Below are 14537 nucleotides of genomic sequence, written 5' to 3'. Positions count from 1 at the left end.
TTACTTACATTTTACATTTTAACTACCGTTTTCCATTTTTACGTTATGAAGATAATGCTGAATGATTTGTCAAGATATTATTTTTTATAGATTTTGTAATAAAAAATTAGTAAAATGCATCTTCTGCAAAAAAAATAAATAAATAAATAAAAATAAATAAAAAAAAAATAAAAAAATTCTTGAGGAGTTGTTTTGTCAATTATCCCATTCCTATGCATAACTTATGTTTTCATTTTAAAATTTTTGAACCCCCTTATGTTTCATTTATAACATTTTAATATAACTTTTATGCTTGTTTAGCTGTGTTTAAAAAGGACGCTTTCCAAATTAAGATTTCGTAATGGATGGTCTGGAGCGCCGTGGACCACCCTTAATTGTCAATCAACTCAAATCAAGAAAATGATTGAACAAGTTTACAGAAGCCATGTGGCAAACTGGCTAATAAAGATCACTTTTGCAGAGATTGAATGTATAATCACTATGCGCATGTATACATGTACGTACGAATGTACCTTTTGCCGGGATATATCGATTGATGGCCTTAACCGGTTTCTGAAAGCACAATTGTGACGATTCATATTCTACAGTGCTTTAAATAAAGATATAAAAGACAGAACAGAACCAAGGTCGAGTTCTTTGATGCTTTTAAGATTGCTTCTCTAATCAATTATTGACGCCACTTTGTGGGCGTGGCCTCCACGAACGCTACCATGTAACTACGTACAACTACGGTATAATATCAAAATGACCGTTTCATTTCAATTTGCTTTATTCATAAGTGCAGACTCATTCTTATTTGATGGTAATCATTAAGACATTTTTATGGCGATCTGGTAACATTTGTGGGTATATCTAAATTGAATTTCGATAAAAGGCGTTTTCTATACAATCCTTCAAAGACGTGTATGTTTCAATTGTACCACATCAAAATTCACTTTACTTCACATATGTAAAAGTTTATGCTCTTTAAATGAAACAAACCCATACAAAAACAAAGTTATGACTTTTTATCTAGCAAAACTTATGCTTCATTTAAAAGTTCAATTTCCTTCTAACGAGAAAGAAAACCATAAATATTAGTTGATTTTATAAAATACATCCCATTTACGTAACATTCGTTTTGCACATATAAGCACCAAATTTCGAATCCAGTATCACGAGTATTGAAAGAAAGTTTCGAAGATTTACGGCGACACAGAGATGTTACCCGTTAACTTAATCCTAGTTGTTACATTTGTCGGATTTATAGAATGTGGAAGTAAGTTCATGGAAGAAAATTTATTTCTAAGGAGAGGTTTAGTAAAAGTCTTTTATTTCTATTCTGATAAAGTGCAAAGCATTTTTCTTTATGAGCATTGCTAAATGTGAAAGGCAGAAATATTGACGTAAATATAGAATTAAAAAATGTATCAGTCAGTCTGTTTCCTAAGAATCACTTGGTCGCGTTCTTAAAATAGTTTCAATGATTTGTCGAGTTTTTATTTATCCTGAATAGTACATGTATCATAGTTTTGAGCTACATGAAATGCAGCGTGAAAGATTTTTTCCCGTCATTCAGTGTTTTATTTTGATTTTATTTTCTCTTTGCTTTTTCGTCTTTTGTTATTTATTTTATTATTAAAATCTATACCTTGATATAAGAAAACGTTGTTTTAATTACAATTTTTATTATACTGAAAATTGATCGGAAGATTTTAGAAATTCGTAAATTTTATATGCCTTAATACATCTAAAATTAAGTCTAACATTTAGTTTTGATAAGGATATCAAGGATACATGTATACAAATTTGACATACTAGTCTGATAGAACGTATCGGTGCTGGATTTACCTTCGGTCAAAGGCACAAAAGAGCTTGATTGTGTGTCATTCACCATGCCAACTCTAAATAAAACTAATTTGTTTATTTATTTATTTAATTAATTACTCGATATTTTTTTGTTTTTATTACTTTTTTTAAACAATTCAGTTTTAAATCTTGAATTTTTTAATTTCCTAGGTACTATTACGGATATAAACTCGTGTATTGCAAACCAAAATTTGCCGTATTTATATTATCGTTATTCTTTTTTATTTTGTACATGTACTGTACATGTACATTTAAATTGGACACATTGATATCAGGTAAATGTTTGTTCTTCCAGGTATTTCTAATCCCTGTGATCCCAATCCGTGTTATCATGGCGGTGTTTGTGAATTGACATATTACCCTCCTAAGCCTTATGTCTGTACCTGTCCAGATCCTTACACCGGAACCGTCTGTACTGGTAAGATCTGTAAAAAATAAAGGACAATTTCTTCTAAAGTTAAATGCCAGGATTGTAGCGATACCCGTATCAAAGAAATTCCACTTCCCTAGTGGCGCTACTATTTTCAGTTAGATACAATTACCTTTCAAACTATATTATTTGTAGATGAGCCTAAAAAGCAACGGAGACAATTTTAACCAGTTTAGCTGTAATTTTAAAATTCTAAAAATCGGATTGGACAACTTCCGGATACATTCAAGCACATGAGGTTTTTACAGTGTAACGGGAAAGGCTGAGTTGTCCCGACTGGGAGGGAGGCATTTCGTTTATTATTTTTTTTCTTCATTCCAATAATTGATGAGCGTTGTTTTAGATTGTTTTAAGTGAAAAAATAATGAGATAACTTAATTTTTATGTTACTGCTATGACAGAGAAAATAGAAAAATAAAACACGCTGGACAGAAACGACCCGAGATTCGGGACATGATAACAGAGTATTTTGCACTATTTTGTTTTAAGCATATAAATGCGCTTTTCCTTTTAATTCAGAAGGAATTTGTGATTTCTAAATAATTGAAATTGACTAAAAGTACGCGAAATTTAAAAAAAGAGTATTGTTAAATTATTTTGCTCTAGCGGTTGCAGGAGAATTCAATGGGTTGGAAGCTTGAATTTGTTTGATAACGGTCTCAGTTCTAAACACCCCCTCCCCGCAAAATAAAATAAAATAAAATAAAATAAATAATATTAAAAAAAACCACAGAAACAAAAACAAAAACAAAACAAAACAAAACGACCAGAAATAAAAATAAGGATATCCTGATACTTTTTCTAGATCGGACCCCACCCCCTTTTTCATATGTGTTTTGGATATGCTCAGTATTTGCAAAATATAAATATTAGTCTTTGTAAAATCACCTCACACCTCCCTTACAGATGCAGGGATAACAAAACAAATAGTTTTGTTATTGATTCAGTAATAATTCATTGTTAAGTCTGATCAAACCCATGATTAATTCACAAATTTGTACAAACTGACACTTCTAATCGACCCTGAAATGTAAATTCACGTCATTTCAAAACTTCTATTTTTCGATTACTGATGTTTATCTTGTTCTAAGGAGAGGTTTGACTAGACAGTTGTACTTTATGGAAATCTTCTAAATTTAATAAATGCAGATCAGTAAGGCTTTGTGCTTGTACATTAAAGTTACAATGATCATACATGTACTAATTTAAGGCCCGGAATCACTTACATGTATTTTTGTACATGATGTTAACAGAATGCCTAACCACAATTCATGTAAAGAGCGATAATTTAAGATTTGTCAACTTTCTCACGAGGCAGGTACTGCTAGTGATTTGAGAACAGATGTTGGAGGAAGGTGGATAACGAACTTGGTTGGCTTTATGGGGGTCTTCTATTCTGGCTCATTTCATACATTTTTCCTACTTATAAAACAGTTCTATACAATTATGGCTTCTCAATGCATTCGATATCACGATCATGTTTCACGAAACTCTTAAAATAAAAAAAAAACCAAAATTGACATAATTGTTTAATTATATTTCTATGTAGAAATTGATCGAGTTTCCCACCCAGTTACTTTCCATTTTGATTTTAAAACAAATATTTTGGTATATATTTAATATGGTCGAGTCAAGTATCACCAGTTTTTATATGTATAAAAGTGTCTTTATTTAACGATGAACAAAGTTAGGCAAATAACTAATAGCTATTTGTACAATCAGGACTCTTCCTGATTTTAATAATTTTGCGAAAGTTTTAGTGAGTGTTAACAGCCAACGCCATCGGTGCAATTTTACTTGTAATCAAAACGTCAAACGAGCAACATAACAAATTTTAGTGTGTCAGAAATACACAGTCTAAATATAAACTATTAAATACGGAATGTAATAATTGTTGCTATTTAAATATCACTGAACACGTATATCATAAGAAAGACTAAATTGTTTAGAAAGCTGAGACCAAATTTTCAACTTTCCGCCGTTATTGATATTTTCACTATTATTTTTTTTTTATTTTTCACCATATGTTTGGTCCTGTATCTTTTTCATTTTAACTTATGCCTTTTATTTCAATTTTATTCATATTCTCATTGAGACGTTTAGGCTTCCCATACGCATAATAACTAAAAACACGGTATAACGCTCACCAAAGTCACGATAAACGAACACTTCTATCGTGCGTTTAAGGAGGTAGGGTAAGGGACGTTACTCTTGAAATCAGTGATATGTTTGTATCATATTCAATTTCACAAATGCCTTTCATGCTTTTCTTTGAAGCAGAATGAAATCAGTCCAAGTTACTTTGATGCTTACATGAGATTAATGTCAAATGCTGAATACAAACGTTCCAATGATTTGTAAGAGTCGTGTTCTTTACCCTAGGTCTACCTCCTTAAGCGAATGCTCCCAGAGTGCGTAGAAATTCACCATACACGGACGCTCAAAGTGTTCGTTTAAGGAGGTAGACCTAGGGTAAGGGACACAACTCTTATAAATACCAAACTTGCCTTATTTTGTTTGCAAATTCAATATTTTACTTTGCTGTTCTTATTTTCACAATAAACTTTGTTTATTTATTCTAATAACTCATAACAAACGTATCTGCAGACATGTATATGCCACCTAGAAATACAGGTACATGCAAGTTTTTTGAAAAGATATTAAGAACAGACTATAGATGAATTTTTATTACTTTTAATGTGATTTCTAATTTACAGATATAAAGATGCCATGTGAATATAAACCTTGTCAAAATGGTGGGGTTTGTTACAATCTTCTAAAATCTGACGGTTGGCCAGAAGATTCATACGAATGCGCATGTCCCAAAGGATATAGCGGATTAACTTGTGAATGTAAGTACTGTCAGAAACCTGGCCGGATGACTTGGAACCTAGACAGAAGACATTCACCTGATATAGTCTTATCAAACTATATGAAGTCCGACGTGTTCCGAGTATTTATAATATTAATTCCTCCATAATTGGAAAACTACCACATTACTATGTGTTTTGTTTTAAAGTTAACACAGTGACAGATTGTTTGAAACAACTTTTAGATTTGACATTTGTTGTATTTCCTATGATTTTGCTACATCCAATGTAAAGACGTTCCAGATTGAAAAATTCACCCGATTACAAATTTTAAAGTCAGATCATTTTCCGAATTTGAAGTCGATAGTAATGCCATTTTTTCATGATGTATATTTAATCAATATGCCATTTTTTTGCAAAGGAGAAAGTACATTTTGACGTATATACGGCCCTGTAACTTTATGAATTTAAAACTGTACGTTTAAACTGATAAACAATTTCTTGTGCTTTGTCTGTTTATGTTTATGCCGAAAGTATAAAATATATATATGAGATGCACTGCTTCTTGTAGTAACTATTAGGCAAAAGATAAGTACCTATAAAAAATAACCTTGAGAGTGCTCTTATAAGGGAAATATATTTAAGAGATGATAAGTGTAAATTATATAATATTCAATTGATCTAACTTCTAAACGGTGTATATATATGATTGACTGGGGTATATTTGTCATTTATTATTTTTTTTAAGATGGTGGCGATAACAACCCATGTGACCCCAATCCTTGCGTCCATGGATATTGTGTAGTAGACAAACATTACCCAAATCAATATGTCTGTATTTGTTATACTGACAAGTATTATGGCTTAAAGTGCGAATGTAAGTATTATTAAGAATATATCCATCTACAATAAACCCCTATTTGCGAAACAGGATAGTCGATGTGCATTCGTGGGGCATGCTCAATATACACTTCCGCGAGGAAAATTCTTTTGTTCTACCCAAGTCATACCTTGCGGAAGTATATACATGTACATGTATTGATCGGGGTCATCACCTTAATTACCACAAAAGGGTCTATTATACATTTAAGGCATGATACTATGGATATTCAATTGGTTGTGGCGACCACCCCCCTTTTCATTACATTTATGAATACCTTGATCCGCCTTGTTAGAGTAAAAGTTCGTTCAAATAAACACCCCTTCTCTTATTTGTTTTATGAAAATTAGCTAAACAAATTTGTAGGGTGTGAAATGTAAACGCAAATTTTGCCTGTTCTGATTGTTTGTATTTGATGATGCTCAGTTTACCAAGAGTAATCAAGGGAACCAAGATTCTAGGGGTAATCAAAAGAATTACAATCCAGGGACAAAGACCAGACATATAAAACATACATACACAACAAAGAACATAAAGTAACTAAAACCACACACACAAAGCAACGAAAACAAATGAGCACCTCGGACTCCACTAAAAACTGGGAGCACCGGTAGGGTAACACCCTCTGCTTTCCTAGAAACACTCGCCGATAAAAAGTCAAGTTACTTAAACAGTAATTTGTCAATATGCATAATCCAATGGCCGTTAAACTATTTGTAAGGCACCTTTTGTAACCGCCGAAGAAGTTAAAAAAAAATGTATTTGTGCTTTTTTGCTCTTTTTAACTGGTAAAATGAGAAAACAATTATGCTTAACCCGGGTAGGAGTGGTATGAAGGACCATGCGTGTGACTTACATGTACATGTAGGTTCGCCATGAGGTTCAAGGGAGTGATAACTGGAATAGCCTGACAATATTTAATATGGGTAAAAGATTTAAGACTTTATAAGATTTTTGAAAATGATCGCTGCTCATGTTTAGCAATCTTTTTGTAAGATTTTCTAACTCCTTTGGTTTATCCATTTCGTACATGTACATGTAGCATATTCATTTTTGCCAAAACTCCCAGTTCACAATCTCATTAAACGCATCTTAAAACGCCATTTGAAAAGTTGTTTTTTTTTATGAAAATCAATCCTTTTAATTTCTGCTGGTCTTGATGAATAAACCTACTAAGATAAAACCTATTGAAATTCAAGAAAAATCCATTCCCGCCAAAAATGCTATGCTTATGATATCTAAACAAGGAGCTCATTGAACAATTATTTTTCTACTTATATTGTTCTAGCTTGAAAGATTTTAAAAGTTTTCACAACTATCTGAGATCCTTGTTTTTTTTAAACAGAACAGCGAACATCCTTATCTACTCATTTATAATATGACAAACTTAGTTTAATGTATGCACCTACAGCGAGCCCTTGTTCTGGAAATCCATGTGGAAGTGGTCAGGTGTGTGAAACCAATGGATACGATTATCGATGTCGTTGTGCAGATGGTCGATATGGACCAGACTGTGCAGGTAACTTAAACCAATACCTGTCGTGAATGGATTGGTCATATGTTTGAATAATAGTCTATAAAAATGTGGACCTGGAGTGTATCGTGCACACCCCTCGGAAAACAGAAACAAACACAAAAACAAAAACAAAAAAAGCCGTACATGTACATCGCAACAACGTACTTTATTGATTGTAAAAATGCAGAATAGGTAAAAGGAAAGACAACTCAGTTAAAAGAACGGGTGAAGAAAATTATGATTAAATCGAATGGGTCTGAAATGACGTAGAGTATAGGTTGTTGCACATGAAGACCGTGTACTGTGTAAGACTTATGGTTCTTGATTTCCTTTGATTTGGTTGATTTTAATGGGAAAACAATATTTTTTTTATTTCTCAAACATATAAATGTGGATAAAGTAAGGACTATCGTAATGTTAAAATATTTATCCTATGTAGACCGAAACAGCATTGTTTATTGTGTGAATTTTCCTATACATCATGAATTACTTGTATAATACGCAGTGACTGAGTCTCATATGGATTATTACTTAAACATTTTGTTCCGCCATGGCTGTATAAAACAATTGTCTGTCTTGACCGCCGGATCATACATTGTGCGTACAATGTACATGTAAAATTATTAAATGATTGATTGATTGTTGGAGTTTAACGCCCCGCCAGCAATATTACAGCCATATTCAGGTAAAGTTAAATTATTAAAGAAAATATAGTTGTTTTATTGGTCTAATATAGTTATGAATGTACTACAATAATTGAGTAGATCAGTGCAGACATGTATAGGTGAACAGAATTGGGAGAGTACACCTGGTTTCCCCTTACTTACTACATACGTTCATATCTTATATATACCCAAAATTGCTACAATTTAGAATGTGTCTTGTACGAGGTCAATTTCTATTGCTGTTTCTAAGATGATGAAACTTAATAAAATTATTTTGATAAGTTCACATAAAAAGACAATTTAAAGTTAACTTTCAGTACTTGTGATGGTTAAACTTTAAAAAAAAAACTTTCTAGAGGTCGGTGTCTGTCCAAGCATTGTACCATCAACTGGAAATCCGTGTGTACAAGAATGCTCCTCAAATAACGACTGTACATCAGGCAAAATGTGCTGCTCTACCGGATGTGGATATCTCTGTACCTACCCAGTCATAGGTAAGCTCATTTTTTTAACAATTCGAACAACTAAAAACGGCACAGGTATGCATTGTTTTATTTGTCTGTCCGTCTGTGTGCCTGAATCTTAGTAGTGGTATATGTTAATGCAGTATAAAGATTGTAATTGGAATCTGCACGTTTTAGACAGTAAATACCAACTGCATTTAAATGTTCAATACTGGAGAAAATAATTCAATGAGTTTTGTTACATATTTCTTCAATCAAAAACAAAATTTTGTGATATATTTCTTCAATTAATTACAATCGTCACGAACATTCTAATGCTATTGACCTTGTGGAGCTTCGACGCATTTTTGTACCTAAAGTTTGTTCCACACTCTGCTACAATTTTTAGTGCAAAAAGTACATGTATATTACCTCTATCATTTTCCGTACTAGAAAGTCAAGATTTATGCCATAACCACAATTGTCAAAATGGCGGTACTTGTGTTCCAATGCCAGCTATTCCGCTGTTTGCTCCAGTCAATAGATATGGGTGTGACTGTACTTCTGGTTACGAAGGTGCACTTTGTGAAATAGGTAAGATTAACTTATTCATCAGTGAAGTTATTACAGCTGAAATATTTCATCAACACATATTTTTGACAGATTTGTAAATACAAAATCAAGCAAGAATCTTGGTTCCCCTAATTTATCTCTTGGGTATACAATAGAGTAATCAAGGGAACAAAGGTTCTATCGTAATCAACAGAATGTTATTCAGTCTAAAGCTGTTGCCTAAAATGTAAATTGATGATTTCAATTCTTTCCTCTTTAATCTTTTGGAGGATAGAGGGGGTTGGCATCCTCGTTCCATTTGAAAAAAATGTCCTTATATAAAATTGACAAAAATGGCAAATAATATCCTAGCATCCCCTTTTTTCTTTGAAACCCCTCTTTTTTCAAAGTGCCTGAATCCGAAGTTTTGATGTTTTCGGTGCTAACAGAAATTTGAAATCCACTCCCTCTTTCCTTAAAAAAAAACAAAAAAACCAGACAGACAAGATGACATCGTGTAACGTTTGAAAGCAAAGCAAAGCAAAACAAAATCAAATAAAGCAAAGAAATAAAAACAAAAACAAAGACAGAAAAAATGCCATTATATTTAATTTATTCTCTCAACTCATTACAGCAAAAGAAGTAGTTGATGTTTGCGATCCCAATCCGTGTAAAAACGGTGGAGTGTGTGTACAATGTAGCAGCACTACACATGGGTACTATTGTGATTGCCCCTCAGAAAAATACCTCGGTGAAAACTGTGCAATAGTCGAGCAAGGTAAGTACAAGTATGCAAATTTTGATTGTACGCATGCTTATTTCCGTTCAAAATACATGAATATTTGCTTTATATTATGTAATAGTCTGTGTCATAAAATAAAATTCACACCGCCATGACTTCCATTTAAGGGAGATCTGACATCTTCTCTAAAATTTATTTCGCTCGTTTGAATTATTTACTTTGATAAAGGATGTAAAACTTATGATCACTAAGATCCTTTAAGGTTGATATCAGAATGTCATTAGATATAAACGTTTTGCTGATTTGTACAGAGTTATTTCCCTTAGGAGTTTTGTAATATCCTTAAAAGATGACGCACTTTTTGTATACATCCATCTATCTTCAAAAAAACTTCTACAAAATTAATGTTTCTTTGATATTTCTGACAGTTGATATCTATTTCTTTTATTATTTGCTAAGTTTATAATTATCATCATATATCATATGAATACATGTAAGCATTGTCAAAATATACGAGCCCCGTGCAGGTCCGGGTGTTAAAAGAATAGGCCTGCAGCAGCGCTAAGCTTGTCGTATAAGGCGACTAAATAGTGCTCAGAAATCTAGCCGGGGGCTAGGCGCTCTGCCCACAGAGCAACTGGGATGTGTGCCCCAGGTGGTGGAATGGGGTACCCCTGGCGTGTTACATGCTGGGGTTGTCAGGCTATAATACGGAAAACCTGACCGCAAACCATAGTGGTGCACCGTGTTGGGAAAGATGCCACGTTCCTCGCACGTTAAAGAACCCTGCTGTGGTATTCGATAGGAGTAGGAACCTTTGCGCTCCGACGCAAGAGGCTAAATTGCCCGACCTTACCCTTCCCCCCTTTTTCCAGTGGCAATCAAAATTTGTCGACCCTATTGTCCTTGTGTCCCATCCTTTTTTTTTTCATTTCATGTTCATTTTATCATCCATTTCATGTTCATCGTCTGAATATAGCTGAAATATTGCTGCTCGGACGTTAAACCCCAACAAACAAACAAACAAACAAACAAAATATACGATTACATATTTTTCAGATGTGTACAATCCATGTGATCCGAATCCTTGTTACCATGGTAAATGTAAACGCACGAGCACGTGGGAATATCAATGTTATTGTGATGAAGATTATATTGGTGTCCTCTGCTCAGGTACACACATTATTATTTTTAGAATTTTGATGATGGAATTTTTCAAAATGTAACTATTTTTTTTAGTTTATTGAATGTTTAATGATGTTCGCTTAATAGCATTAATATTTTTACCCAAGTCACCCCATTTTTCTTATTATTATTTCATTAACACCTTAACATCTTATTTAAGAAGTTTGTATTTCTTTGGAGTCCTTCATAGATAAAATATACGAAGACAAAACCAATGGAAAATCAAGAGAAAAAAATCAAATGTTCGTATCTGATAAACGAGTACACTGATCCATCATTTTTTTTGTTTGTTTTTAACAATATTGTTATATATATAGCATGAAAGATCTTTAAAGAATTCACATCCTCCTTTTTTATTCTTAAATAGAGCCGCGCACATCTTTAAGGAAGCCATTTTTATATTATTATTCTGGTATTTATCAAAACAGAATTGAAGAAAAATAACCCTTGCGATGTTAATCCTTGTAAAAATGGCGGGATATGCCAGTACGACGGAACTAACCAGTGGTGCGATTGTAAACAAGGCTATATGGGACCAACGTGTGAAGGTATCGTATTTAGAGAACTTCTGCACAGATGATGTAATTCTCTACGGGACAAAATAGTCATTCCGGCAGAGAATTTCCCATACAACAGTCCATATTTTGTGTGGGAACTGTTGAGGGATAAGTTATTCCCATAGGAAAAATATAGTTAAGTTCTGCTTTTACCTTGAGAAAGGTAAATTTCCCATAGAAAATATGTGCTTTTCCCATATGAATTCCAGATTTTCCCATAGGACTCCAGAACTACTTAATCAGAGTAAAAATGTCTTATTACAATGTACGGTTTTATTTAAGCATGTTGAATTTGACGTTTCCGGAATTGCAAGTGCGTCTCGTAGACAGTTGTGTATGCGCTTTTTCGAAGCTTTACATCTCTACCACACACCTTGCCACATGTCACCCTTTTATACAAATCAGTGCAGTACACCGGAAACAGCTTCAGTAGGGCTCATGCTCTGTGAATATTTTCACACCCGTGTTGCAGAATCTTAACTGTAAGCTAGCCGTGTGATACGTAGTAAATCATTAAGCGGTTATCGGTCTGTTGAGGAGATCCCTTTAGAGAGTAGTTTTATAGATGTAGTTACAAATGTTTATTTTACCTTTTCAAATGAAGGCGGATTATACCAAAATAGTAAAGTATAGTGTTATTGGATAGGCCATATTATTTTGATACTAAATAATAAAGGACAAATTTCTTTACAAAAAATATTGTATATTTATATGAAACAAAATCTTTATAATTCAACGGTGAGCTTAACTTCACATAAGCGAAGTAGAGAATACTCCGTCGACACTTGTAATCCGATTTTCAACTGCCAGGATATTTTGACGAAAATATGTTTGGCTACACCAACGAAATTTCTGCAATCAACTACATTGCTTCCATTGTAGACATACATTGTATATTATCGATAAAAATAAAATAAAAAATACAAAGTCCTTGTCACGTTTCAGCGCCAGTATCTCCTTGTGCCAGTGCACCCTGTAAAAATGGAGCGACATGTTTTTATTCAGGGACAGTTTATGTTTGTGAGTGTACAAAGGACTACACAGGAGCTACATGCACGGGTAAGATTCTAACAATAGAGATTGACATTTGCTTCCGGTACTTTAATACGCATGCACACATTAATATCGTGAAGATTATGTGACCATTAGTTGGCCTTTAGAAGAGACTAATATAAATATTTTTGATACAAATTATGTCACCAAATATTTATTTTTTACGATATATGTACTGTAATTTGTTTCGCAATCCTTTACCTGGAATCGAGGAAAATGCATGGCTGGTTGGTAACAAAGAAAAAAAAGAGTAAATAATTCGAACCAGAAGAAGCTAAAACTTAAACGGAAACTCGTAAAGAAGTGTAGTCCCTGCTTCTTGCATGATTGTCCTTAAACCAAACCACTGGAACACTGGTTTAGAGTAACTCCCCTTTGGTTGCTATTCAGATATTTAGTGTGATATATTAAGTCATGATAGTGCTAGAGATTTAGGCTTTCTTGTATAGTAACAAGTATTATAAATTGCAGAAATGAATGCCATGGTTGTTCATCATTTTTGGAAAGAGTAATTCAGCATAAAAAATGAGCAATTTACTACATAAGCGTAAATTAACTGCAGAAGGTTGTAATTGAATGTCCATATCAATAACGTATTAATTAAAAATTGTCTGCCATAAAATTCTGGTTTTCATCCTTAGGAATTATATTGTTCAATGTACATTCATTGGACATAAATGTTAAATCGGAGCTTGAACTTTTATTTACATTTTTAGTGTTTATTTTTGTTTGATTTCAGAAAAGGATTAAATTCTATTTTTACATTTTTTTGTTTACGGTTGCGCTTTAAGATACGTGTAGTTTTTTCCAGCAGCTCAGCAAGCATGTCTGAAATAAAATCCTGGTTTATATGTATAATTCTAAATTCATCCCTTTTGCGAAATTGATTTCCCTCTATAATTATGGACTATGGTTTGGTTTTAGATCCTGTGTCCCCTCCAAGTGGCCCATGTTTCCCTAACCCTTGTCAAAATGGAGGAACTTGTACAGCATTCGGCACGAACTATGAATGTGGATGTGCAACAGGCTATGATGGTCGTAATTGTGAAGGTGAGACCCCTTTTTATGCGGAAACTATTGTTAATTTCATGCGAAATTCGAGCAAAATAAACAAATATTATAAAACACCCTCGAAACTCCTTTTCAAAGTCCCTGAATCTGTCACTACGTCTACTATGCCTTTACACGAAAAAGGAGGAATAAATCTTTAAAAAAAAAACAACTTTCTACATTAAATAACAGGTAAGTCAAAGAAAATACATCTCACGCTAGATCAATATTATGTTGTTCTTGGTACATGTATGAGTAGATGACTGTAAGAGTTCAATCCCCTGTTTCAAAGTATTGTGATCCGAAATGATTACGAGCGTGCTTAAACTATAACAAAATTGATATGTAAACAAATTAGGAACAGCTGTGTATGACATTTTATATGATTGCAAGATTAAAGTTTAAATTATAAAAAAAGTTGTAGGAGTTGTAGGAGTAACTTGAAGTATAACTTGCCAACACATGCATGTTTATGTTATTTTCCGTCATTCATCTATACTCTTTGGGGTAATCAAGTAGGTACTTTCTTTTCATTGGATGATGTAATTATTTTCAATTTGAAAAAGAAATTGCAGTCAATTAAAGACCTTTTCCGTTGGAGATTGCAAATGCTTTTTTTTGTTTTTGTTTTTGAATGAAGACATTTAAAACAGTTCTAGACAAGTAATTTCTTTTCCGATTGACAATATTGTTTTAAAAAATTCAGCGCAATAAAGATTACTGGCAAGTTATTCTGATATCTGTTCATGAATTATAACGCTAAGTTTGTAATGAAGTTTCACATGTAATGATACCTTTGCGATAGA

The 14537-nt window shown here is 33.1% G+C and overlaps 1 protein-coding gene across 4 annotated transcripts in view; it reads left to right on the top strand.

Annotated features, from left to right (window-relative positions):
* The first annotated feature begins 1095 nt into the window (after window positions 1-1095).
* LOC148596981 (uncharacterized) overlaps window positions 1096-14537 on the top strand; it is a 34552-nt gene continuing 21110 nt past the window's right edge. For all 4 annotated transcript variants that reach the window (XM_088563584.1, XM_088563583.1, XM_088563581.1 and 1 more), the window contains exons 1-12: window positions 1096-1258; window positions 2144-2266; window positions 4996-5130; window positions 5837-5965; window positions 7380-7487; window positions 8506-8643; window positions 9046-9186; window positions 9779-9922; window positions 10946-11059; window positions 11500-11619; window positions 12574-12687; window positions 13606-13731. In XM_088563584.1, coding sequence (XP_088419710.1) covers window positions 1201-1258; window positions 2144-2266; window positions 4996-5130; window positions 5837-5965; window positions 7380-7487; window positions 8506-8643; window positions 9046-9186; window positions 9779-9922; window positions 10946-11059; window positions 11500-11619; window positions 12574-12687; window positions 13606-13731 — 1450 coding nt within the window. In that variant the 5' untranslated portion in view covers window positions 1096-1200. The remainder of the gene's footprint in view (window positions 1259-2143; window positions 2267-4995; window positions 5131-5836; window positions 5966-7379; window positions 7488-8505; window positions 8644-9045; window positions 9187-9778; window positions 9923-10945; window positions 11060-11499; window positions 11620-12573; window positions 12688-13605; window positions 13732-14537) is intronic.

This window comes from Perna viridis, chromosome 15 (genome assembly GCF_037379345.1).
Source record: "Perna viridis isolate PV_CMFRI_1.1 ecotype Kerala chromosome 15, ASM3737934v1, whole genome shotgun sequence".
NCBI lineage: Eukaryota > Metazoa > Mollusca > Bivalvia > Mytilida > Mytilidae > Perna > Perna viridis.
This window is presented reverse-complemented; position numbering and strand designations above follow the sequence as displayed.